The 27,328-nt window shown below is 46.2% G+C and overlaps 1 protein-coding gene across 3 annotated transcripts; it reads right to left on the bottom strand.

The window, feature by feature from the left end:
• Window positions 1–572: 572 nt before the first annotated feature.
• On the bottom strand, window positions 573–26,025 carry rnf13 (ring finger protein 13). 3 transcript variants are annotated; one of them, XM_076022720.1, is made up of 10 exons: window positions 25,792–26,025; window positions 24,814–24,959; window positions 24,643–24,723; window positions 18,973–19,095; window positions 8,251–8,338; window positions 7,637–7,727; window positions 7,251–7,341; window positions 7,014–7,107; window positions 1,808–1,888; window positions 573–978 (listed from the first exon to the last, which is right to left on the bottom strand). In XM_076022720.1, the coding sequence occupies exons 2-10, from the start codon at window positions 24,925–24,927 to the stop codon at window positions 638–640; spliced, it is 1,104 nt and encodes a 367-aa protein (XP_075878835.1). In that variant the 5' UTR covers window positions 24,928–24,959; window positions 25,792–26,025; the 3' UTR covers window positions 573–637. The 3 variants fall into 3 exon arrangements, with proteins under 3 accessions (XP_075878835.1, XP_075878837.1, XP_075878836.1); XM_076022722.1 differs by having other exon boundaries at window positions 7,251–7,317; XM_076022721.1 differs by having other exon boundaries at window positions 7,640–7,727; window positions 25,792–26,023.
• Between the last annotated feature and the right edge of the window lie 1,303 nt (window positions 26,026–27,328).

The following is a 27,328-nucleotide window of genomic DNA, read 5'->3' as shown; positions in this document are numbered from 1 at the left end:
TGGGGTAGCTTGAAGAAAAATGAAATGGGCTGGATCGAAAATTAAAATGAATCCTATATGCTGCAACAATTTTAATGTGGGGTCATTTAAATGTGCACTTGATGTCCCTGTCAAAAGTGACACTGTTCTTCCAGTGTACACATAGACTTTGACTTCAGCCTCCTGTGAATGGAAGCAGATGGCAAATAGAAGCTTTTTTTTTAAATTTATATATATATATATATGTAGGCATTGACCTGCATAAGATTTGACTTGAATATGCACCTGCAACTTGTCGGGCCCATTTTACATAAAGGACACTGCAAACCAGCTCAAAGAACAGGAGTTGTGGTCTACATGTTTTATATACACTGTATTGAGACTTACATTTTCTTTCCCCACTTTAGACTAAACAGCAGTGTGACTGAGTCTGAGAACCTTGGTACCATTTCAACCCATTCAACTTGCAGTAAGCTCACATTTACTAGGGTGCATATATATTATGTATGTATATATATATATATATATATATATATATATATATATATATATATATATATATATATCTTTATACATATCTTTATAATCTTTATAATCAAAAATAAAAAAAAGTCCCTGCAGGCGTGAGACTGTTGAAGCGCTGGTCAGGTGCCTCTGGTCACTCCAGCGGCAGGTCCTGCTGGATCTGCACCAGCTCCTCCACCACCACAAGCTCCTCCTGGCTGACGTCCTCGAGCACGTCGTCCTCCGTCTCGCTCGACTCCCCGTCTCGGCCGAAGCCCGAGGCCCCTGAGGTGATGCTGACGGAGTGGGTGCTGGTGGAGGCCATGGAGTGCAGCAGCGGGGTGCTCTCCGACACCTCGCTCTCGTCGTCCAGGCTGCCGTCGGCCTCGTCTCTGGCCTGGTCCCAGTGGCTGCGGGGGCAGATGACCCTCTGCTTGCACACGGGACACGTCTTCCTGCTGGCCAGCCAGCGGTCCACGCACTTGATGTGGTAGGCTGGCGACAAGGACAAGGTCATTTATATTTTATCATCGGCAGAATTAACTTCCTGGATGCTTTGAATGTATTCCATGTTTCGGTTTTGGTTATGACCCCGAAGAAAGCATATGAGAGCGTTCAATTCCTCTCTTTACAGAGAATCCAACGACGCTATGAAAATTCAGCCGGCTAGTCAGATTTCTTTTATTTTCTGCCTGTTTAGCTAGGTTGCTACAGCTGTGGAGCTACTGACAGTCGCAAGCGATGACGTTGCTCCTTGCTTCACGGCTCTGCGGCCAACTTGCTGCTCTGCAGGCTCCTGCTAAACTCTTGCCAGAGCCAGTTAAGATGAAATTGAGAACAGGCTTTCCACTGAGAAAAGCCTTCGGTAATGTTTGCCAGCCTTCTGCCAGTGTAAAAATGCCATCGGGTTCTGATTAAACTGTCACTACAGCTGTTTTCATGTTAATCTCTCTCACATTAACTAGTCTCCCAGTCGCTCCCTGTAATTTTTTTTTTGTCTTCCTTGTTTCCATCCGAGGCTTTTAAGAGCCAGTGGCAGCGGTAGCTTGCTGCTGGTATCGCAACTAAAATAAGGACTTGATTGTTTATAGAACCCCAAAGGTCAACTGAAAAGTCTTCCTATTGGATGTTGGCCCAGTGGATGCGCATAATGGGAGACGTCCAGCTGCCTTTGCGAGGCTTTGAACGAACTGCATTTGCTTACTTCTGTCGTTCGGCCTCGACTCAAAGGACATTATTTTTCGGAAATAGCTCTCAACTGCACAGAATCGCCATTTTGGTAGAGGCGAAGGGGTCGCGAGGAGGAAACAGGTGTCTCACTCACCGTGAGAACACGGCAGGACTCTGAGCTTGTCGCCCTCCTCGTACTCCTCCAGGCAGATGACGCAGACGTCTGAGTTGTCACCTGGATCAGACACGCATATTAATTTCCTCATAACAGTTCTTTTATAAAGCAACTTTCATTCGTGGAACACTGAAAAGGGTTCTTTTTTTTTTTTTATATTCGTTAACAGTAGTGACTTAGCAAACAGTGCTAGACTGGTTGTCTGCCTTTTCCTGAGAATGTCTGACTATTCTTTTTCCATGTGCAGTGAACCTTCTTGCCTTCTGAGGCCTGACAGACAAACATGAAAAACAGGGCCAACAGTCTGTGTTCTTGTTTTAGCCGTTCATCAAGCGGCAGCAGGTTGATCCGTCGAAGCTTTTGACCATTTTTAGCCTTTGCAATCTCATTTCCTTCGACCCTGCTGGGTATCTCATCCTGCGGTGTTACCAGCTACCCGCTGGCCCTGCATTTCCGGCCCGGGCAGGAGGCGCGGGGTCTGCGCTCAGGAATGTATCGACGTACTCCGTTTCGAATTCCAGCGTTTTCTGTTTTTTTCTTTCTTCCCATCTTTCTTGGCTGCCTGGGCTCAGAGCGAGAGAGCGAGCGAGCGAGAGAGAGAGAGAGAGCAAGGCGGGGCAGGGGCAGGGGCCGGTGTGTTTACGTAAGCTCTAAATGAGCATGTTTTCCCTGACTGGGTTCTCTGTGTCCGTGCCCGGGCTGCATGTGACCGTATAAGGACGGGGAGTTACATCGACCGGGACCACCCACCCACCCTCCCCCTCCTCCCCCTCCTCCACTTCCTTCACCCTCCAAACCTCAGCGACTGAGACTCAGGGCCGTGTTTCCAACTCCTCGGCCTCTTTTGAATATAAATACATTCCACCACCACCACCGTCATCGTCGTCATCTTGCACTGTTTTTCTCTTCTTTAACACCTGCCTTCTGTTTTGGCCACACATATCCGAAGCAACCTCTATCTACCTCTCCCACACCAGCACAGTGGTGCAGTGGGACAGTTTAGCAAGGGCTAAGGGGAAGGGGAGGAAGCGTTTGTGCAGCCGTGGGCCTGGGACACACTCAGGAAATGCTCGGCTGTGGCATTGAACTATTCTGAGTCGAACCCAGAGAGAAGGCTCAGCGGATTTCTGAACTCCCGACGCTGCATGGCGGAGACACGGCGGACTGGGCGGGGCACCTCGCCAAGAAGCTACGATAGCGGCTACGAAAAATGGCTCTGCTTGCGAAAGTGGATCGCAGCGTACGGACTGAATGGTTGGCTAGGTGGCTGGTTCTGTGGCAGGCGTCCATGTCCAGGATCTATTAACTCGAGGTACTGAGCTCTAGCAGGATTAATACTGCTTGTGGTTCTGGTTCTGGTTGTACCAAGTCCATCCAATGACTGTGGGTGTGCACAACGTGGGACTTTCCCACACAGGCCACCAGTTCACCTCTCTTAATGTATGCATGAATATGTAAAAATGTTTTGGGTTGTTTTCTATTTCAATGTTGTTCTTATCAAGCCAATGAGTGCTTGATGCGTTTGTTTAAAAATAGAAGCAGACATCCACAAGTCCTTGACAGAATTTCCTTTTTCACGAGACGAAACCGCAGTTTCAGATAAGTAGAGTTGCACCATTGCGACCTCTGACTTTTATTTTTGCTCCGTGCCATTATCGACAGGGCGTCCAAAATATACTGCTTACAATATTCACTGCTGTTTTAGCTCTCGCCGGCGTCACGTTACCCTATGTGAAATGTGTGATTGCAGATTTGCAGCCAGATTTATGTCGTCCTCAGAAGCTATTTTTACCGAGTGCTTCGTCACATGGTACAGCAACTGTCACGAGGCTCAGCAGTGGTAGAACCAAGAGCTTGTTTTTTGCAGATGTCCAATAGCATATCTGTCTTTATTGCGAGTATACGTGGAAATGTGAAATCTCACGGTTGCCCTGTTAAGATCCTGGAACACCAAGAAGCAAAAGATTCAAAAGCACAGATATTTCCAACTGAAAACAAGTTGCTGCGTTCTCTTGGCAACGTGCGCCTCTCTCGTGCCGGGAAATCCCTTTGCATTTACGCATCGGGGCCAGTAGCACAAGTTTGAAAAGCAAGTGCAGCTTTCCTCCCTGCGCCTATCTTTCATTAATCAGCCAGCCTGCCGGTGCTTCTGCCTCTCGGAGGAGCCGCGCTGTCCTACTGAACTTCAGCTGAGCGGCGGCGGGTTCGCGTAGCTGAGGAGAGACAACAAGCTAGCGGCTGCGTCGCAAAGAGGACGGACAGAAAAATGTGAGCAAAAGTCTAAAATAGAGGCACTGTTAACGCCGAGCGGCGCGTCTGGCAGCGAGCAGTGAGGCCAGAAGAGATCAACAGGGTCAGCAGGGTGATGAGTGAAAAATTAAATCTCCCTATGGTCAGGGAGGTGGGTGAAACGTCTCTTCAAATACAACACTTTTTGAGGTGTTGTTCAGGGGTCGGATGGGGAGTCAAACTGCTCTCAATCCCAACGAAAGCTCCACAAAGACAGACACCCCACCCCCTCGTCTCCTGGGCTGGCTGGCACAAAACTTGCTGTGACAATGGTACAACTCGACCGCCACCCTCCCCCCTTTAACGCCGAGAGCCAGAAGTCCCGCATCAAATAGGAAACACAAAGCTTAAGTAAAGATGATGCAAGGTCCAGCAATAAATCCACGGCACAAGTCAAACAAACGTCAGAGTCAAGCCGTCGCCACACCGACAGCCGGGATTACATAATCCTGTACGTTGACACAGATTGTATGTTTCACGGTGCTCTGCATCAATCTGAACGGCCCATTGTGGTGGAGTTCTTATGATTATGGACTCCCGCTTGAAAACAGGGAATATATGATCCTCATAAAGCGCAACGTACATCATCATTCAGCCAAAGCATCGCATCAGCAAATGGAAGGTGAAGGAACTTGATGCGTTGGAGCAGCTGACGCCAAATCAGCTGATCAACATTTTCCTGAAATGACTTCACTTACTCGGGCAGGACCTCGCACAAAGCCGCATTCATCGACGAGCTGCGGTCCGTGAAGGCAACACAACCGAGGAATCCAAGTGATCCCCAAGTCAACTATCCTACTGGGCTGAGGAAAACAGGAGGAGTGTCTAGAACGCCCATCAAGTGCATCGAGAACAGTGGTTCTCAACTGGTGGAGTCTCAGGAGCCACATTTATTTCACAGCACTCAAATTTCCGAGCCCATCATGTCTAGTAAATAAATTATTCAATTCAATTGAATTGTGTGTCGCGAAAAATAAATGAAAATAGACAGAAACACGCACCTTCAAATAAAAAAAATTAACATTAGAGCCCTCAACAACACTCAGCTGTCAGTTTCAAAAGGCATCTACAAAACACAAACGCAATGATTGTTTTAAAATGACAACCTAGATGAGTACACCTGTGTCTAATAAGGAGATTATATATTGATGTAATTTCCTGAACAAACACACACTGAGGAAGACGTAGCTGCCCTGTCAGCCAGACTATTAAAGACTTTAGAGATGGGCACTTGAGTATTGCAGTCTGTAAAACAAATGCCCAATATTTTCTCTCGAAATATATACAGTACAGTATTTTAAAATCCCTTTTATTTTGAAAAAAAAAAGGAAAATTGCCCTATAAGCCACGACCCAATTAAAACAGCTCCACAAACCACTTTTGGATCGCGACCTACCAGTTGAGAAACGCTGATTCAGAGCACCACCAACAAAACACTGATTCACCTATTTCCACACAGGCTGTAAAGACTACCTGACAATCAGCCCTGTGTAGAGAACAGCAGCACTGCCCCACTGAACTCTTCTCTCACGCTTTGAAACCAGGACACTCAGGTTCCTGCCAAGCCAGCGTCACTTCGCAGCGCGAGGATTAAAAACTGACTCGTCAGAGTTCCGAGGCGTCCCCTTCCCGTGTCACCCAAAAAGCTCTGACTCAGCAGCCGGGGAGCGCAGACGGAGGCCCTCTGAGGCCGTTTCCTGGACGCCTGGCGTCCTTGTTTGCAGCCAAGGTCGAGCGCGGCACCCTTGTGCTGGAAAGCCTGAGTCACGGCCGCAACAGAAGCCGAGCAGCGAGCGAGAGCGGGGATGGGAGCGCCACGTGCTGCCTCTTTCCCCGGGATGTTGCAAGCTGTCAGGCTGGGACCAGCGGCTGGATTCGTAACCCCTCCACAGGCTCCCCTCCTCCACCCCTCCCCAATTAGCAGCGCCGCCCAGAGCCAATAAAACTCCCTGGTGTTCCCTCTGCGCAGCTGACTGTAGTCGGGGGCTTTCCAAGTGTGTGAAGCACAGCTGCTAGAGGGGGGGAAAGCTTACCGCAAAGAGGAAGTGCAAGGCAAACAGTGCTGCCGCCTGACCCTCGTACTGAGGCGCTTGGTGTTTGTGTGTGTGTGTGTGTGTGTGTGTAATAGGAAAATTAAAAGTGTGATAAAAAACCCGTAGGCACACGCTGTAATCTGCTCAACACCTACGAGAGCGAAAACCAAAACACACTGAACTTTCGGCCCCGCCCCCAACCGGGCCTCTGGCACGGCCGAGACCGCATTCCTGACCGTCAGTCATGTGTCCGGTCTCGGAGACGAGCTTTAATCTGCCGCAGAGGGCTTTGCGGGGGGAAAAAAAAATCAAGTCAATATTAATCCGATTAGCTCTTCAGGTGGGGAGCTCCGGGGGAATGATGCATCGGTGGCATCCTCCTACCGGGGCTGAATCATGTGAGCGTGGAGGGTGGAGGAGAAGATGGTTCTCACAGCGCAGGACGGAGCTACAGGATCCTCGTGGTTCGGAGAGATACGGCAACAAAAAGCCTTTTTTTTTTTTTTTTTTTAACTGTTTTTTGTGCGCCACTGGAAGCGAGGCTCCATCGCCGTCTGGATCATACGGCCAGCCAAGAACGAGGCAGGTGCATCGCTCAGCCGAGATGGACTTTACAGAAACGAGTAAGATTTGACTGCAGACCCGTGGACTTAATGATGCAGAATGAGAATCAAAGGGACGAGTAATGGACCTCCTTAAAAATTAAAAATGCACCACAGACTCTGGACCAGGTTCTCTGAGTAATTTAGATCCCTCCCTCTGGCGTCAGTGAAACCTCCGATCAACTGTCAACGGTAAATTGGCCTGAAGACGTGAACGTTACGGACACAGATGCTCGATTTGACTCAGACTTGCTGACTCACCTTTCTTGTACTTGCGACTGGGGAGTTTCTGCACCTGCTCTTTGGCCGGGCGTCCCCGCCGAGGTCTTCGCTGCTCACAGAAGTACTCGAACATCTATGAACCGCAGACAAAAAAACAAAACAGAATCTGTGTGTCAGAATCCGGATGCTGCATCCAAGAAAATCAAACCGATTTCCCAAAATTCCAATGCCTGAATCTTCCCATCCCAACATGGGCACAGCGAGGGGAATTCTCACCCTGACGATGATGATGATGAAGAACATTCCCACGATGAACATCAAGGATGCGAGGAGCCAGATGGAGCTGGGGAAAAGAGCCACGTGCCCACTCACGAGAGAGCGAGACGTCTCATTAACACCTAAGCAGTGACAACACGTGGCAAGTGCTCCAACTTGACTTATTTCTGTGCATGACGCAGACATTATCAACAACGATGTCAGGTTAAACTCGAGTGGACGTGAGCGCTGTTGAGCAAAGAATATGAAGAGAGGTTGGGCTTTTAGGACGCAGCAAAGATCCATTTGCAGGATTTACCTAAAAGGGACTGAGAAAAGTTTCACTTTGTCACAGATTGTACAAAAACAATAAATACATTCATATGGATATTTGGTTCTAGACTTACCCAGTCTCATAATAGTATTCTTCTTTGAGAGAGATGGCTGTCTCTTCGCTCACAAATACAGAGGGAATATCTATTTGCCTCATCACATCCACTGAAAAGAGAACAACAAAACATAAGATGACCAAGTATTGAGGCTCAGCCCCGATAAACAACTTTTCAACACATGACTTTACTGAGGGATGTTTTCTTGACTGACAATACCTGACCCATAGTGGGTCGAGGAATTGGTTATCAAAGTTGGAGATGTTTAAAAACACCTCCAAGGTATAAAACACAGAGCTAAGAGACTTGTATGAGCAGGATTTGACTTTCTCAAGCGTAATGTTTTAGAGCCGACCACAGACAACCACTGAAACAGAACACAGGCAGGAGTCGGGCAGTGCAACAGTGGCCTGTCTTTGCATGAGGTTAGGCCTGGATAGCACTGCCCCCCACCCGACCCCACCCCCACTGGGGGAGGATCCTGTGCGTGGCTCATCTGGACTCGGAGTGGGAGGGCAGCTCAGCGTCGCGTGGATCAGCGCCAGCGATAACGCAAATGGATTAAACGGGCTGCTGGACGTCCTGCGTCCTTGTCTCTCAAGGTCAGGCAACGCGCCGCTTGGCCCGCTTACCGTCGTCAGATCCCATGCTGATCAAGTCATTGGCGCCTACATTGTGAACGATGGCTGCCTTGTATCCGGCTCTCTGGGCATGGAGGACCTGCAAGGAGAACAAACATCCACGCCGCTTAAATTATGAATCTCCTTTGGCGCAAAACACCTGCAGGTTGATGCTGGCAAACACTGCGTACTTATACACTGAAACACACACTTCAATCCCAGATCAAAGTCAATGGCCCCGATGTGCACGGGTTGCATAATAAGGATTAAAGGAATGTCCTACGCGGGAAGGTTATCAAATCAATTCTGGTGCACTTGATATACTTTTTATATACATATTTTTATATTTTTGTGATGGGTTTGTGTAGTGGGTCGGGCTGTGGTTCCGACAATAAGGACTTGGGGTTTAAGGGTGAGTTAGTATAGCAATGTATTATAGATAATGCACTGGACCGTGCATTTGATTCAATGCTCAGAAAAGCAGCAACGAGGGTCAGAGACCATGTTTAAGTCTCATCTGCCCCCTTCAGAATGTTTAAAGGGAGAACACAGTGACTTTTCACAGACAAAAAACAATGATTACTGTCTCAGTTGTTGGTTGTCACAAGTCATTCTTATGATGGCTTCAAATGCATTGTCTTTTGCATTTATATTTAAAAAATAAAAAAGTTGGGCTTTGTGGCAGCATCCGTGCTGTATCTCCACCGTGAAGGGAAGCTGATGTAATCAAGCTCTTCCACCTGGCAGCCTGTTTTTACAGCACTGACACAGTAGAAAGGTTAGCACATCCTGTAGAGCTATTGTTGCAGCCGAGGGTTCACAGCAGATGTGGCAGAGGAAGTAGGATGTGACAAAATAATCCTGGAATTACCGTTAACGGTGTGTGTGTTTTTTTTTTCTCTCACACTGACACAGAAAGACGGTTTATGTAAGAAGCTGAAAAATGACTCAAAGCCAGAACAGAGCTCAATTAAACAGGATCAAAGGCAATGATCCGCCCCCCTGATGCGACGACCACAATGGAATATTGAAATGGATTCAGTTTGTTAATCACAAAGAAAAGATTTGACATGAAGAAGCCAAATGAGAATTTGGTCACATTAAAGTTGGAATCTGCATGTGAGATTAAAAACTGGCTGGTCTAGTTTCTTTCATCTCATCATTATTTAATCTCTGGCTGAAATTGAACCAAAAAAGAAAACCCTCAAGTTGACTACAAGTTTAAAAACTTCAGACCAACATTAGAGCACATTTTGGTTCATGTTTCTGAGAATAGATAAACTAAAGAATCAGGTGAGGCAAGTTGGCAAAATTGAAATTCTGTCTTCACACAGTAACAATACTCGTGATGCTGAGGGTGATTTTTCTCTTTAAATGGCTGCTGTGGCTGCTGCTGCTGCTGCTACTTTTCATGACGAGTCAGAGCTTGTGAAATCCTTCTGTGCTAAATTAACACCTCAATCGGAGCCAGACAGTGAAAGTGAGACCATGATGTGAGGCTGCGAGATTGCAAGAGTTGTCTGCACTGTAAAAAAAAACAGAAAAGAAAAAGGAATTAAAAAAACAGTTACAAAGTGTTTCGAACGGCAACCTGAAGAGGCCGCAGTCGTCTGAGTGCAGTGTGTTTGCCCCGAGGCTTGACCAGTCCCTTCTTTATAACAGCATTGTGCTCCGCGGAGACGCCAAGAAATCCATTTAGACCTGAGAGGGGTGAATAGGGTGCGTGTGTGTGTGTGTGTGTATTGTGGTGTGCGGGGATGCTCGTGCAGAACAGCGCTGTCCTTTGTCTCTGCCTTGTCATTGTAATTTTATGCACAGGCATACGTGAAGCAGCGTGTATGGCAGCCCCACAGTGTGATGCCGTGTGTTTTCTTGTGAGGCCGTATTGTGCTCCCATATCAATGGCCGCTGTGTGTGTCTCAGGGCACGCCGTCTGGGACACGCCAGACACACAAAATAGGGAGGCGGGATTTTGGTTGTTGGAGTGGAGAAGCAAGGTGGCTGATTGGAGAATGACCTCCATCTTTCTTCTATTTATCCCTCCACTGCTGTGGCTGATCTCACTGATCTGGCTTTATGAGGAAAACTAGCATAAGGTTTGCAATGTATTTTGGTTTTCTTTTGCCTGCACCCTGATTGATTCATCTAGACACTTTTGGTTTGAGAAAGAGAGTGAAGTGACACTTCTGCCCTCCCCTGGATCAAATAAAACCAGAGGGAACTGAGGTTGAGGTGTTAAAAGTAGCAAAACATCCAATCAACATCCATCCATCCATCCATCCATCCATCCGTCTATCAATCCAACCATCATCCATCCATCCATCAATCTATTCAGCCATGCATCAATCAACCATCATCCATCCATCCATCCAACCATCCATCAATACAACCATCCAGCCAACTGTCATCCATCCATCAATTCAACCATCCATCAATTCAAACATCCATCCATCCATTCATCCATCCATTTATTTAGCCGTGCATCAATCAACCTCCATCCATCCATCCATCTATCCATACTGTACATACATCTATCGATCCAACCAACCATCATCCTTCCAACCATCCATCCATCGCAGGGAGTGTGGATCCTATCCCAGCAGTCTTAGGTTAAGGTCCGGGGCCACACCCTCAACGTGGACAAGTTGCCAGTTTATAGCATGGCCACATGGAAAGACAAACACTCACAGTCAGACCTACACACACTTTACAGTTCCTAGTCTGCCTTACATGCACGTGCTTGCACTGTGGACAACAGACCAGGTGGCCCACAGCTGGGGTCACTTTTCCTTTTTTTATGGAGTTTTTCCATTCGGACACCCGAGAGCCATTGCGGCTCTGGGGCGTCTCTGCGTCGGCTGCAGCGGCGTGCACAGTCTGCCCCGCGATCTGCGGAGGAATTCAACCTCTGCTGCTGGCTCACCCTTCTGTTTGCATAGGCAAAGATAAGGACATTCAATACATTCCTGAAAACCTGAATGTGTGGGTGGCGGTAAGAGCGAGGCACAGAGGAAAGGAGAGAACCACAGGGGACATGTCAAAAAAAAGATTGGGGGGGGGGCGGGGGGGGGGAAGTATGAACCCCTGAGATGTTTAAATAAAATCTAAAGGAAATCAGCAAACACAAAGAGGGCACAGGTTTCTTCTCTGTCTCTGCCACAGACAAAACGTACTGTAACAACAGTTCATATCAGTTAGGAACCTGCCATAAAACCAACGTTTGTTTTTTTTTTTTAAGTCTGTCCAAAGGGCATCTTGAAACCTTCCGTTGCCATGTGATGGCACAATTTGGCCGCAGACTCAGACATTTCATTCATTTTTCTGCACAGTCAAGACTTGAATCCAGAGCAGGAATACAATTTTTAAAAAACTTTTTGAAGAAAAAGAAGCAGAAGTCGGTGCTGCACAGTTCACCTGCTGGCCAGAGGCTGCAGGTGAACATGAGGCTGATAGAATCGCAGCAACTATTTGTGGCTCCAGAACACAGATTGAATAACCAACCTTGCTGACCTACGATGTCTAGGGAGAATCACTGAGAGCACATGGTGTTTGAATTTGTGCAAAGGCAGTCGCTTAACTCCCTCAAAGCAGTGAAACAGACTTTGGAAATTAAAAAAAAAAAAATGTGTAAAGAACTGTTAAAATGAGAGCAGAAAAAATATATTGAGAAAAAGATCAGTATTACTCATATCTTTGAAAAAATGTTTTATTTTGGCATTTTGTTTTTAGTCAAAGGCCTGGCTGAGCTGCTGCACAATCCTTCCACCTGCAGCTTCTTTGGATGTCCATCTTCTGACTGTCTCATTCTCCTCCCATAGTTTAGTCTCCTGTCCTGGATTAAACAAACTGAGGTGACAACACTCAGAGAGGTAGATTACTGTTGCACTCCACTGTAAGCTGTGTGACCAGTTCACCCAGCCTGCTTCTCCACTGCTGCCACTCCTGTTTGCCATCCTGCCTCTCCCTCGCCTCTCCTCAGTCACGTCTTCAGCTCCCAGCCCCCAGATTCCCAACCCTCCTCCTGTTTTTATTTCTTTTCCTTCTTGCTTTTCCTTTTCCCCTCCGACCCACTGCCCAAGCTCAACCTCCCCTCCTCCTCCTGTCTGCTCTGACTGCAACACTCGACAGAAATCTGCAACTTCCTCCTGAATGTCCTGCCTTTACCCTCTACCTTTGAGGGTGCAGAGGGTACTCCCTCTACACTCTTTCTCAAGCATTTCCTTCTTCCTCCTCCTTCAACTCCGCCTCCCTCCCTTCCTCCTGTGTCCTTAGCACTTCAGAGGAAATGCGGCTCAGCCTAGCAGGGTTTCTGTTTCAAGGTCCAGAGGACTGATTAGATAAAGACTTCAGTAAAAACTGCTAACGGCGGGGAGAACTGTAGTTACAGTGACAACACAGCACAGCTGAATAACGGCAATCTCACCCCATTGACTGCATTTGTGGTTTCTTAATATGACGCTAAGCAACTTTGAAAGTGAACTTTTCAAGCTTCTGCCTTCGAGTGGTCAGCGCCGTCGGTGGAAACTCAGGTTGTGCAGAGGTTTATATAAATAAAACGAGTTACTCACATCAAATGCATGCGGTTGAGTCAGTGTGGTCTGTGCAAGGGTGTGTTTGCGCTTGTGAGATGAAACAACAGTCAAAAGCGACGGCCAGGACGAACGCAGCAAACCTGCAGCTGCAGCCGCTGGCGGTGAGTTGAACTGACGAGATACGGCCCGGTGAGGCGTCTGAGCGTCAACATTTTACAAGTGTTTGTGTCACTACCTGCACTACTTTATGTTCGTACGAACGTGTGTGTGTGTGTGTGTGTGTGTGTGTGTGTGTGTTCTCTATAGGCCAGGCAAAGCAGCAGTGTAATCTGTTTGTTGCCACAGCAATATGAGCAGACATAACAACTGGCCGGGTCACATGGGATGTGCACGGTGCCCTCCCTCCCCTTTCCATCCCTCACAAGCTCGCTCACTAAACACACACACACACACACACACACGCACACACACACACACACACACACACTCAAGTCGGTCATATATCCAGTCAGCTATAGTCATACCCTGTCATGAGACTGAGTCAGCGAGTAGAGGACTAGACTGAGCACTCTGTGTGTGTGTGTGTGCAGTACGCAGCTCCATGGCTGTGAGGTCTCTTTCGCACAAACAAGCAGCAGAATGAGATGCATTTCCTGTAAACTTCCAGAAAGGGGAGGCGGAGAGGAGGGTGGAGGGGGGTCAGGCAGGCTACACAGCAGAGACCTTCTCACTCAGGAGCTGACCAAGCTGATGAACCGGATAAAACACCGACACGACGAGGCTTTTGCTCCAAACATGCACTGCAGCGAGTTGAGACTTCTGGAAAAATACTGGATGTGTCTGATTCTGGTGGAGCCACACCTGCTGATAAGCTCTGGGGGACTTTGACCCGCCGCTGTCTTCTACTTATCTGTGTTCTTCTTCACTAGAATCGACTGAATACATAATCCCGCTGTCATCCACAGAATAAAACATTGACGGATTCTTCGGACTCTTCAAAGCGCCTTCGGACTTCACGTGTTTTTTTAAAAGTGACTTTTTTCTCAACAGGAGGCCTCTCGAGAAATGAAGCCATTCTTTGTGGGTGAAAAGCATGACAGCTCACTGACACACCTCACATATATTTATGATCAGTGAGAGAAATGGCTGTGACCTCTGCATCTTTGTTGATCTTTGTTGTTAACCAACAGTTAGTTAAAAGCAAAATATGCAAACTTAAAAAAAAAAGTAACTACCGCTCAGGAGGAATTTTTTACTTTCAAAAAGTTGTCAGTCGTCTCTGGTGCAGAAGACACATTAGTCATTTTTCCAAATAATCCAGATATGAGTTTACTGGTTTGTTCCTCCAGGATTTTATTATCATGCTGCCTAGTGACTCCCTCGTCACTGTAGACTTTTACAGCCCCTGTGGTTACTGCCGTTGAATGAGTGAACTGTTTGAAGAACAGTGTCTGATTCCTGCCCTGTCACATGAAGTTCACGGCCCTTGACATAAAAAAACAAAAAAAAAAACAATTATTCCGTTCACTGGTAACCTTTCACGAGTTCACGTCACAGTTTTGGTTCCTCTTCGTGATCTTGCAGCATTTCTGTGGTGAGGAGCACTTTTGTTTTTAAAGAAAACATTCTGACTTTCATTTCCTGCCAGGCTCAGTTTTTATTTATTTTTTTCCCCACCAAGCAGCACATCCCCACCTCTTCTTCACATCCCGTCTCACAGTTAGAAACGCGACAGACGCACACTGAATGTTAACTTTCCTCAAGCTTAAAGAAGAACCCGCCCGCAGTTTAACAGATGGAACTAATAAGCAAGTATAAAGCGATACAGCAGCAACTGATAGGGGGCAGTAGAGCGAGTGGACAAAGACGAAGGACGGCAGTAGGACACAAAGAAGAAATGTGGGGACGACGTTGCACAACAGAGATATCTGTTACATAACTAGAACATTATGTCTTATTGTATACTGTCTGTGTGTGTGTGTGTGTGTGTGCAAAAAATCTGTAGACTAGGGCCGTTCATGGGGGGGGGGACTACAGGAAAAGGGTATCCAGTTTCCTGTTAACCCCCCTGACTCACTCGCTCACTCATACACTTACTGACTCACACACACACACACACACACACATGCACTTACACAAGCACACATGAAGAGCAGGGTCACAAAGGTCACCCTTGACCCGCCCTCCCACCACCTCAAAGACTTCTAGAGTAGGACAGGAAGTGCACACTACGTCTCTCTCTAGAGATTCATTTTCTAAAAAGGACCATGAAGAAATCTGTCTCTCTTTTCAGCTGCCCCCTTTTCTCCCTCCGTCTCTCTCACGCACACACGCACAGACTCTTCACAGGGGAAGGAGCTCACACTTTACTGCAGGGTTAAGTGACTGAGTGTTCGTTTTAGTGTCCATTAAGGCCGCGGATCCATAAAACTGCTGCTGCCCTTCCTTCACATTGTGCTTGTGGCAAAAATCCTGCGGAGGAGGCAGCAGGTACTGTGATGGGATGGTGGGTGGGTAGGGGGGGTGGGGCGGTCCCACGCAGTTATGCACTCACAATAAAGCTGGAGGGAAACACACCAATAATGGATTGTGTGTGTTTGCGTGTGTCCAGGTCGGGAGCAGTTCTGGTCTCGCTGACTGACTGCCGCTCCTCCTCCACTGGCTCCGCATTAAAGCCACAAAAAAAAAGAAAGACAAAGGCTGAACTCTGGAATATCAGCAGGATGAAAGGGGTTGTTACGCCACTTTGTCATCCCTCCCGCGCGCTGAGCCACACCAGAAGAGAGAGAGAGAGAGAAAAAAAAAAGCGCGCTCAGGAGTCATGTGGCTCGCCTCACCTGACGGACGCTCGTGTTCCGCGACTTTTGTTCTTGCTACCCAAATCGGGCGGAGCGAGGCCCCACCTTTGTTTGCTCTGAAGTAAAAGAACCGGAGCTGCGCAGATCTCTGGCCGCCCCGGCCGCGGTTTATTGCTCAATCTCTGCAGCAATAACAGAACTTCTGTGCGTCTCGGAAGTGTGCATTTTGGCCAGGCCAGAGCGAGGAAGAGGGAGGAGATTGAGCAACATGAAAGATGGCGAAAGCTGTTGAAGGCTCATAATGGAGCAGCGGTGCAGTAACGTCTGGGGAGAGGAGGGGACCCCTCCCTGGCGGGTTTACGTCTCACCATCTTTCTGCGTGAAACTCTGTCACAGCGACGGAGCCTAATCTGTAAAACAAGAGAGTTCGAACCTGTAAGAAAAAAAGCGTTGGAATCTTTTGTCACTGCGGCTGTCAGAAGGGTCTCCAGCTGCGTGGCCTCCGCTATCAGCGGCTGCACCTTTCCCACTCCTGTCAAGAGCCGCCACTCATCCAAACCACGGCAGCGTAGACACGTGCACGCGCGACCGCCGCTAGGCCACGCCGGGCATCGTCATGCTCGTGGAGACGTGGATGAAAAAATGTCAAGAATTTAAAGCGACGTGCGCTTGTATGTGTGGACGTATTGCGTTCGGAGGACGGCAGCCCGCCACCAAAAATCACAGCGAGACACGGACTGAAAAAGCAAAGAGTTGAGTCTGGCAAGTACGCGTGTGTCTTGCCTTGCGTATACAACGTGCGCCTGTCTGACACACAGCTATGTGATGAAGAGTCTGGTTACAATCCAGCCAGGGGAACAACTCACTGGCCTGCCTGTCAACATGTTTCTCTCCTCCCTCCCTCCCTCCCTCCCTCCTTCCCTTCCCGTCTCCCCATCCGTCTGTGTGTGAGTGTGTGTGTGAGTGTGTGTGGCTATACCTTATAAGGCTACACGACTGCCTCCGAGTTTTAGGGAAATGGAAAACAAGGAAGGACAAAAACGAGGCGAGAGGAAGCAAATGAAAAGAGAAAAGGGGGGAGGAGAGGAGACAAAGAGGCAGAGCGGCTTGGCGGGTGTTTGGGGGGAGGCAGATGTCAAGGGGCTTCGTGCTCTCCTCCCATTCATGCCATTACTCATCCTCACACCTCAAACTTCTCCTAACTTCTACACGCTCGGTTCCTCCGTCCCCGCTTTGTGAGAAAAACATGCTACGTGTGAGGAATGAATCTGTCTGCAAAGTGAGACAAAAATAAATAACACCGCCGAGGTTGGCGCATTAATTTAAGGGTGCAGTGTTGGCGTGCGGCTAGAAAGCCAGAGAGCTAATTCTAATCAAGCTGGTAAATGATGGGCATCGCTGTGCGGGCTGAGTTGATGGCAACTGAAGAGAGATGGACCTCAAGTACAGTATTATAAATTATAAAATAGAATAGAATAGAATAGAACTTTATTGATCCCCCAATGGGAAAATTCACGTCCAACTACTGCTTACTTCTTAAAAAATAATCTAATTACGTTTTAACTACCTTGTGTCATAAGTAATCAATTACTAAAAAAAATAAAGTGACAGTTGAGAACACAGCACATTAACGTACAACGCACCACAATACTCTTTGATTCAGATGAGATGAACTCAAAATAATGTTTGTATTTCCAGCTACAAACGCAGTAGCTGTTTTTTCTTTTGCCGCCGCCATGCTTGTTTTGGTGCGACATAATTGTTTTCGGTTGTTTTTTTTAAATTACCGACATTTTGTGGAGAACAAGATATTTTTAGCTTGCAAAATATTTCAGAAAAGTAATGGAACCGTTACTTGATAAAGTAATTATGATATAATTACCAGTTTTGCCACAGTAATCCCTTTACATTACTCCATTACTAATAAAAGTAGTTTAATGTTAAAGTATTGGATTACTTAGTAATAGATTACTTGCCAACCCTGAACACAAGACAGAACGGTGTCAAAGTGTGTGTGCCAATAGCAACGACACCAACATCAACAGCGAAATAAAACAATAATAAAACCTAATGAATAATATAAGACAAAACATGGTGCAATTTCAAGTGCTTGGGCTCGTGTGTGTGTGTGTGTGTGTGTGTGTGTGTGTGTGTGTGTGTGTGTGTGTGTGCGCGCGCACAGTTGAACAGGCTAATGGCTGTGGGGAGAAAGGAGCGCCTGAACCTCTCTGAATCCACAGCCAGCGGGTGGCTCGTTAAGCTTTAACTGGAGTGAGACCTCTGGCCGCCGGACTCTTGGTCGCGCTGACACCGAAATGAACAACAGTTTTCTGTTCCCGTTCTTCCTTTCACTTCCTCCTCCTTCGGCCTCCCTCCCTCTCATGCAGCTGCCTCGGGGCCAGGCACACTCGGCCCGTTGTGGACGCCCGGCGGAACCAGAGGCGTCAGCTCCGTCTTTGGAGCTTCGCCGTTGACGCATTGAGGAAACGGGACTTTTGACTTTTGCGCGTCCGGCAAACACCGGTAGCGGGAGAGAGAGAGGGAGGGAAGGAGGGAGGGAGAAGCAGCGGACGGCAGCTTCCTGTTTTCCCGAGCGCTCAATGAAAACAACTCCAAGACAAACACCCTCCTCCCCTCCCCCGATATGTCCTAGCATTTTGGAAACAGCACCATTTGTTTGTTTGCTAACTTGAACTAGTTCAGGTCTTCTTGGCATCAGTTGTTTTATGGAGACATGCTTGCCTCGTTAACATTCAGTCCACGTGACCTGTGCTGTTTGTTCCCAATAACTAACAGGGAAACAATTTTGGTTAATGTAAAACGTGGCTCAGGCGATTTTATTCATTCTTTTGTTAAAGCACATTTTCAAAGATGGCTTCAAATTCTCACGCAAATTTCTATGGAAATGCGTTTCATGACTCAGAGGCCTTACACCCGGCATAGGCAAACTACGGCTTGAGGGCCCGCTACGCTTTTTAATCCGGCCCGCGCAACTTGGCCTTAGTTGAACCAAAGGTAACTTCAGTAAAGGGCTGAATACCGTGGGGCTTCAAAGACACATTCTGTTCAGTTTCAGTAAACATTAAAGCACAAGTTTTCTCCAATATCCCATCATATATTTTTTTCTCCTATGAGGTTGGCCACCAAGACACTCCATCCATCTGCTCCTGCTCCTCTGTCAAATTTTAGAACCCAATATGGCCCCACCAGTTAAAAAGTTTGCCCACCTTTGCTCAAGCCGCCTTAGACACACACACACACACACACACACACGCACACACACACACACACACACACACACACACACACACACACACACACGCACACACACGCACACAAAATCCTCTCTCTCTTCTGCGACCTCCAGTTTGCGTATTTACCAAAAACATCCGTCGGTACGTTACCTTGACGTCAAAGTCGCAGTCGAAGCGCCTGATGAGGACGATGAAGGTGTCCGTCTTGTTGTCCCCTGGCGGAGGGTCGATGGGCACGCACGCGTTCTCCGGCCGTGCCCCGATCAGGAAGCCCTGGGGACGAGACACCCGCAGCCGTGAGCACCAGAGAAACGCAGCGGTCAAAAATCCTGAGCCCAGTTTACAGACGACGGGGACCCGACATGTTTCAGCGATCTTCTTACGACTTCATCAGCTGATGTTCCAGAAGGCGTGACCCACCTGTCAGATTTGACAGATGTGTCACGCCAGGTAAATGACAACATAAAATATATGTCTGTGATAAAAGAATACTGGAATATCAAATCCCATTATGTATTTTTAATCCTAGTCTGGCCCTTCCATCCACCCATCCATTTTCAATAGCCATGTTTTTCCTGAGGGTCTTGGAGCTCTGCTGGAGCCTCTGTCCAAGGGCAAAGGCAGGGTGACACCCTAGACAAGTGGCCGGTTCATCGCAGGGCCAACAAAGACATACAACCATTCACACACACACACCTACTGACAATGTAGAGTTCCCAATTCACCTCACATGCATGTTGCCATCAGCTTGTTTTCACACACGTGGTTCTTTCTCAGAACACTTTTTTTGATGACAGCAAGCACTACAATGCCTCTATAGTCACATCAAATCTAATTCTATTCCTAAAAATAAGACACCAATGGATTTATCTTTATCGCAATGTTGTGTTTTACAGACTGCTGTGCGATGAGCCAGTGTTCAGCCAAAACTCGAGGCCCGCCTAGGGAGAGGTAAACAACACCCGGCTGCTCCATCCTCTCAGCGTCCCTGCTGCTCTGCAATGCACGACGTCCATCACAAGCGACAAATACAGAGAGACAAAACTCTAACAATCTCTGACAAACTCTGCTTGTGCTGACCTGTAGAGAGAGGCCTACTGGCTCTTTCAACTGCAGTCTCAGTTCACCCCGAAAAACTCCCGACCTCTCTATTTTTTTTTATGTCTCCCTGCCTGTCTGCCTTTCGGTCTCCCGGCCACTTCCTGTCCCACAGCAGCCTGTGAAGTGGCTGATGAGAGGGAGATTACAAAAAAAACAAACGGAAAAACCAGGATGAAGAGAGAAAAGGCGGAGGAGCTGATGTGGTGATAGAGAGGAGGGCACAAAGGTAGAGAACGGAGAGAGGATACAGTAATGTGCAGACAGAGAGACGGAGGGAGACAGAAATAGAAAGAAGACGCGAGTGAGGGGAGATGAATTGTAAGTGTAACCCGCACTGCTGTGTGTGTGCGTGTGTGTGTGTGTGTGTGTGTGTGTGTGTGTGTGTGTGTCAGCGGCAGGGCTGCAGACAGGAAGTGTGGACTGCTGTGGGACTCTGGGACTCGGCTCGCTTACAGTCAATGCTGTTGAGAGAAAGGGAAAAAAAGAGAAGAAGAAGAAGAAGAAGAAGAGTGCCCATATATCAAGAAGAGTCAGCACTTTCTCTCCCTCACTCCGGCGAACCCATCCCTCTCTTTCTCTCTCTCTCTCTGAGTGTTTCCCCAACAGCTGCCACACTGACACCAGATGAGAGACGACCGCGGCGACGCGTCGCATCTGACCGCCGTGTTTAACGAGAGTCCGCGGGGTTAAAACGTGGGAATCGGCTGTGAAATCTGTCCGTCAAGGAGGGGAAGCATGTGAGGAGTCACACAGGCCGCTCCTCCACCGCCCTTCCCCCTCCAGTGCCCAGCTGCATGACACACTGTTCCACTGCCACAGATCCCAAAGCAGCAGCCAGAGCGCCCTCTGTCGGGGGACTGGTTAAAAGGCCGCCAGCGCTGCATTGCACTGGGAATGTTAAACAGGAAATGACAGAGGAAGGAGGGGGGAAATCCACCTCTGATCCACCCCCCATCTAACCCCATTTAAAACACAACGCGTGCAAAGATAATAACACATTAATGACAAGATAGTAACAAGATAATAACACAACACCATTGAAAAAAAGTTTTGTCAAATAAGAAGACATAAAATTGAGATATATTTTCAAAAGAGCGACACGCCTGTAATAAACTTTACTTGATGAGGTAAAACGTTCACTTGCTTGTCAACACAAGAAACAATCAGCCAATCACACAACAGAATCTCTGGGGTTTCAAAAGAATATGTACGTGGTGAGCGGCACGCATGTGCTGTGTGTTGTGTACAACCAAGATATGCAGAATAGCATCCCATCCTCTGTGTCCAACACCTCCAGCCTGGAAGCTGAATACAAATGTTTTACTAATACTTAATGGTCACTTTATAGGGACCTGGAAAAAAACAACCATTTCTTACTTCCTATTTCCCTATGAAAACCCTCCAAACATTATTGTCTTCATTTTTGCCCACAACCACATGTGGCTGTGACACAACAGACTGTACCACTTCACTAAATCCCTGCAGTGATCAATTTTAATCGCGTCACTTAACGTCTCACTGTAGGGCTTGTTTAGAGGTTTACCCCAGGCTGAAGTGGTGGTAAAAAAAAAAACCTCCACCCCGCCCACCCCCCCGCCCCCCCCCCAAAAAAAAACAAAAAAAACACAAAGAGAGTTATTAATACCTCACCCTGTCCTGACTGAGCCATCCTGTAAGTAGATTACAGGTTGTGCAAACTCATAATCAGACTCACTGGTGTTGATGTTCAACCCTGCCAGAGCCGCCTCGTGCACCCATGCAAGAGGAAGCGGATGAAACTGCAGAACTCAAAGAAAAAAAACGAACCAAACAAAACAGATTTCCTTGTTTCACCATACCAGCGTATTGTATTTAATCACATCGTATCCTGCTATACACACACCCAAACAACACAAGCCCATTACTGGTGCAAAAGGGACGTTGCAACGATGAGTACAATCGAGCAAAACATGCAGGCGGAGGGAGGCCCTGCAGAAGGGGGAGGAATCCTATATCCTCAGATATGTTCTGAGGTATGTTCGGGACGTACACACCGGTCCCTCAGTCTCTGCTGTTTTGTGAACTGAAAATATGACCCTGACAACCACTAACTGGAGCTTTAAATCTGCTGACATCTACTGGCCGCTAGCAGCCACACAAGTGCCAGCAGACCCATAAACGTAAAAAAGGCATGTTTAAAATACCTTGTCTTGTGTTCCACAGTGAGCATTGATAATGGTTTGGATCCTCAAAGACATTTTTAAGCTATGAAAGTACATTCTTGAGTCATGCTTCATAGTCTGGGTGTTTGCCTCTAAGCATCATATATAGACACAAGCTAATTCAACTGCAAATTAGTAGCCATGGCAACTAAAAATACAGTACTTACACAGACGGTTTATGAGATGGGAGCAAAAGAAATGCATTATTGGTGGGAACATTCAAGCATGAAAGTGAGCAAAATTTTTTTAATGGCGGAGACGGTGGACAGTTTTGTAATCCATCTCTACACTCAAGCAAAGAAAAAAATCTTTCTATGGTAGATGTAATAAGAATTATACTATGTTTTTAGATATTTCAGAGGGTTAGTGAGTGATGTTGAGATTTGAGTGCACACTGAAGTCCGTTCGAGTGTGCGACACCTAAAATCCAAACCACAAGGACTTTCCAAAGGAAACCAAAGTATTTCTTCCTAGACCGTGAGTTCGTGTTTTGTCTATAATTGTGGAGGCTGCAGTGCAGCAAAACCAGAGCGAACGAACCGCGCTGTGTCAATCTGCTGCAAACATTTTTAGAGAGGTATAGTTCAAAAAATTTGAACTTAAATTAGAAATGTGTCCAAAAAGCATTGCATTCTAAAGGTGGACATGGCCTTGGGCTGACTCTTCCTGGAGGACCCCGGTGTGACTGTAAACAGGCCTGGCTGTGTCGGTGGAGACAGGGTGGGCTCTGTGTGAACACGTCGCCCCCTGTGGGGAATCCTCCGGGTGCAAACAGGCCTGTGCTGTCTTGTGACTCCAAAAGGGTTTTCCATGCAAAAACACAGCGGAAGCACAGCAACGCCTCGGGACTCAGAGTGAGCTCACATAATTGTCCTCTGGTGCGTAGTTTCACACATCATCTCAGCTGCTCATTATCACCTTTCAACAACAACTCAACTAACTGAAAAAACATTGAAATGATGATAAAAAAAACAAATAAATATTCTAACTTACAAAACGTTTAATAGGCACAACAAATTTTGTCATTTAATCAAAGCAATCGGTTACTGCTTCTTTCAGAGAGTGAAATGAAGGTAAATTGACCTGCAGTGATAGTCAGAGTAAAGGTCCAGTGTGTAAAATTTTCCGGTATGTAAGGTAACCCGCCTGACAGCGTGCTTTGCATTTAGGGAACTGTCACGCAGGCTTCCTGAAATACCAGGTTTCCTTCAAAAGAATGGTTGCGCAAGATGGCAACTAACTAGCAGCAAGACCCTTGCTCTATGTGTATTCCTATATACTGTATATGAGAACCAGGGTAGGAAAACCGAATGACTTTTACTGTACTATGAGTATACATTTTTAAGAAATGTATTCAAGGGCAGTGTGTGAAACTTTAATCAATATAAAAAAAAATCATAAATCAAGGCAAATTTTAGAGAATAAACCTTGAAATCAGTGGTTCTCAACTGGTGGAGTCTTGGGACCCACATTTTTTTCCTTATCATGAAGTCGCGATCCAAATTTAACTCAAATTTATTCCACCAAAATAAAAACCTGAGCCCACATTCAATCCTGTCTAGTTGATAAATTATTGACACTATTGAATTGTGTTTCCTGTGAAATAAATGGCCAACATTTTCTCTAAAAATATACATATTTAAAAAAATTTAAAAAAAAAAAAGTGAGACAGCCCACGAATCCTTGATCCAATCAAAACAGCTCCGCAACCCCATAAGTGGGTCGCGACCCACTAGTTGAGAAACATCGCTATAAATGTACCTGGACAGAATCCAGGCAGTAGACACTGAGAAAATTCAAAGTGCGCACAGAGAAAGGCCCCAGGCCAGAGGATCCAATGCCCAACCTTTTGTTTTCTTCGTGACGGGGTGTCGGAAGGGGTGGGAGTGATTCAGATCAACTAACATGAACAATCAGCCAGTCCAGCCAGTAAACAAGAAGCTGGAGAAAAACAACAACGCACAACACAAAACACACACAGTGGGTGTGTGACGTCATTTTCGATTGGAGGGGGCATCAAATGTTTTTTTTTTAATGAATTCTAATCAGGCTGGTTTCATATTTAGCTCCTTTAAAGAACAACCTACACTGAATTTGCACGCCCACTCATTTATATTTCATGATTTACCTACATTATACGTCTTCCCTGCAGAAGGAACCACTGGTACAGAGGACACAGCTTGCCTACTCAAATAAGAAAACGTGGCTGTAATTATGAGTGTCTACATATGTGTGGACCTGCTCACACAAACAAACACAGCAATAACTGTCATTTGTAGAGCAACAGCTGCTCGACTGTGAAACCGACCACAACGACCTGTTTGTACTGCAGGCGTGAACCCTGCCGTCAGTCTTACAGCAACACAGAATTACAGTCACTAACACGGTGCTGTAATCTGACATCACTTTCCACGATGCCCAAGTTCAATACCACTTCCTGCCGTGGCTGCACGTGAACTTAAGCTGTTTCACCGAACAACTGAGAGAAAACAAACACTTCCAACGTTCCTGCACTCACCTTCAAGCCATTGCTTGGCAGCTGGTAGCCAAACCGGGCGGGCAGGTCATCAAAGATTGCTGTGTTGTTGGTAAATGAGTACTAAAAAAGAGAAGGAAGTTTTATGGAGTTAGAGACCTTTATCAGAAACGACAGCGCTCTCCTGATACACTACTGCACGGTGACGCTCACAGCAACGATGTTGGCCTCCACAGGCAGCGGGTTGAGGACGGCCAGGAGCTGGACGGTGAAGATGGTGTAGATCTGTGTGGCCGACAGCATCAGCATGGCCAGGGAGAGCAGCATGTTGGCGTCACCTCACGTCACAAACGCCCAACCTGTTGTAAAGGGATTGCAAGAGAACTCGGTCAAATTAATCCTAATCCTGAATGATCTAATGGCAACGAGGCCTAACTCGCATCCCGATCTCTCAGGCCTTGTAAAACATGACGCTTATTGCTGCAACAGCCAGACTTCCTTTTCATTTACAGGCCACTAGTATCAGTGTTGGTGCTGAGACTGGAGTCGTCGGTTCGACCCCAAGCCAAAATCTATAAACGATTTTTTTTTATTTTCAAACATGTAAACAACAGTAAAAAAATAAATAAATAATAATAATAATACAAAAACACAAAATAAATAGAAAATTGAAAAAAAAAAGAAAAAAAAGACAAAGTCAAGCAAAGAGCAAAAGAAACAACCATGTTTCTTATGTTCGAAAGGGGAGACTTACAAACTTATGTGGTCCTACCCCTGGCCTCAAATATATTAATCATTTTAAGGCCAAATTAACTATGTGATTAACTATACAAATATAAAGTAAATAAATAAATAAATAGTAGCCACTGCCTCCCTGCTTGGCCTTTATTATTATTATTATTATTATTATTATTATTATTATTATTATTATTATTATTATTATTATGAGAGTTGATACACACTTTGAACTTTTTGTGTGGACGAAAAAAAAAATAAAAATCAAGCAATGACAATATGTATTACAATATGAATCTTTAGTGAAAGAGCTCCACTGTCTACCTCCAACACGATCAACACAGATGTCTGGGTGAAAACACTCTCTGAGGTTTGCAGATGTGTCCCAGCAACAGATCGTCCTGTTCCTGTGTTAGCAGGTGCTAATGGTTGTAGCCATCTGCCGTGGGCGTTTACCTTTATTCCTCCTGGCCCGGATACCTCGTCCACAAATCCGTCTGCAGGCGTCGACATCGACCTCCTACATGAGCGGATGCGTCGGTTGATGGTGTGTGAGAGACCGAAAAGCTTTTGCGGGCATTCATCCCATTTTTTTTTTGTCTTTTACAAAGAGCCTGACAGTGTCAGCATAAAGCAGAGCTCCTGGCCGCTAGCGAAGACTCTCATGCGGGGAACAAAACGTCCGTTCCATGCGTCGCTCTTTGCGAGGCCACGATTGGACAATTGTTCCGTCAGTTTTCAGATTACGAAAATAAATCCAGACGTAAACACTGACACGTGACGGCTGCCGTATGATATTTGAGAGATTTTTTTTTTTTTTGGTAGATTTTAATGTGTTTAAAATGTATGTCGATACTTAGCCAATAGACGGCGCAATCATTGGAACTATTGATACCGTTTTTTGTTTTGTTTTTTGTATCTTTTATTTCAGTAAATGTGTGCCGTTAGTGATTTAGATCTGAGTCAAACATGGTCTCTAGCACCCCCTGTCGTAAATGGTACGCACATACATTAGACTGACAAACAGCCATACAACGATGATGATGATGATGATGAAAATGATGATGATGATGATGATGATGATGATGATGATGATGATCAATTTTACAAAATGAAAAACAAATCTAACCAACTATATACCAACATGAACAGCAGTAAAATATGTCAAGTTAAAAAAGAAAAGAAAAAAGGTAGTATTACTATTTTGATTATACACATGTTTTTATATAAATAAGTGTGTACATCAGAAGATCAGAGGTCGTTTATGCAACTTGAGGCCATGGGGGGATGTATTGTCTTGCTTAATGACTTCTCAGTTGAGTTTATGTAACAGGAATTTCAAGCTGGCACTGACAATTCACTTCAAAAACAGATTATTGTTATTAATCTTTTCACTTCGAGCTTCTGAAATTCCTATGTTACTTCATACATATTTATAGCTTGGGATTATCTCTCATCAAAGAGACCCGTCTTGCAGCAAAGCTTGTCTCAGACTGCACTAATAGGGAACAAGATGTCCTCATTCATGCGTGTGGCAGCTTAGAGGCAAATTACTTTATTACTGGCTGAGATCTTCAGTCCGTCCCAATTTTGGTATTAGGACACGTCCCAGCCACATTACTGTGCAATCTTGTACGTGTGTGTGTGTGTGTGTGTGTGTGTGTGTGTGTGTGTGTGTGTGTGTGTGTGTGTGTGTGTGTGTGTGTCCTGTTGTGAAAGTATTTCTACCTCCACATTTCTGCTTTGGCAGTTCAGTCCTATTCCTTAAAGCACGTAAGCATTGAAGTCTACAGTCTTGTCATTGGAAAGTATTTGCATGCTGTATGCAAATCATGTGGAGCAGATAGTTCTACACTTTTTCAGTGTCAGAATGCATCTAAATGGTCGATTGAACTGTAAACCACAAGGTGGCAGCAAAGTATTTTTTACTGAATTGCACATTTTTTCTATTAATTATTAAATTAATTAATCAATAAATTCATTCATTATTTTA

The sequence above is a fragment of the Nelusetta ayraudi genome, unplaced genomic scaffold, assembly GCF_046127955.1.
Source record: "Nelusetta ayraudi isolate G7.1 ecotype Tasmania unplaced genomic scaffold, CSIRO-AGI_Nayr_v1 ptg000013l, whole genome shotgun sequence".
Taxonomy (NCBI): domain Eukaryota; kingdom Metazoa; phylum Chordata; class Actinopteri; order Tetraodontiformes; family Monacanthidae; genus Nelusetta; species Nelusetta ayraudi.
This window is presented reverse-complemented; position numbering and strand designations above follow the sequence as displayed.

Excerpts from the sequence above, each read along its gene's own strand:
- rnf13 (XM_076022720.1), bottom strand. The coding sequence starts at position 24,927 with ATGCTGCTCTCCCTGGCCATGCTGATGCTGTCGGCCACACAGATCTAC. Across the intron at positions 19,096-24,642 it reads TGCCAAGCAATGGCTTGAAG|GGCTTCCTGATCGGGGCACG; the intron begins GTGAGTGCAGGA and ends TCTCGTCCCCAG. Across the intron at positions 1,889-7,013 it reads CAGTCGCAAGTACAAGAAAG|GTGACAACTCAGACGTCTGC; the intron begins GTGAGTCAGCAA and ends TGTCTGATCCAG.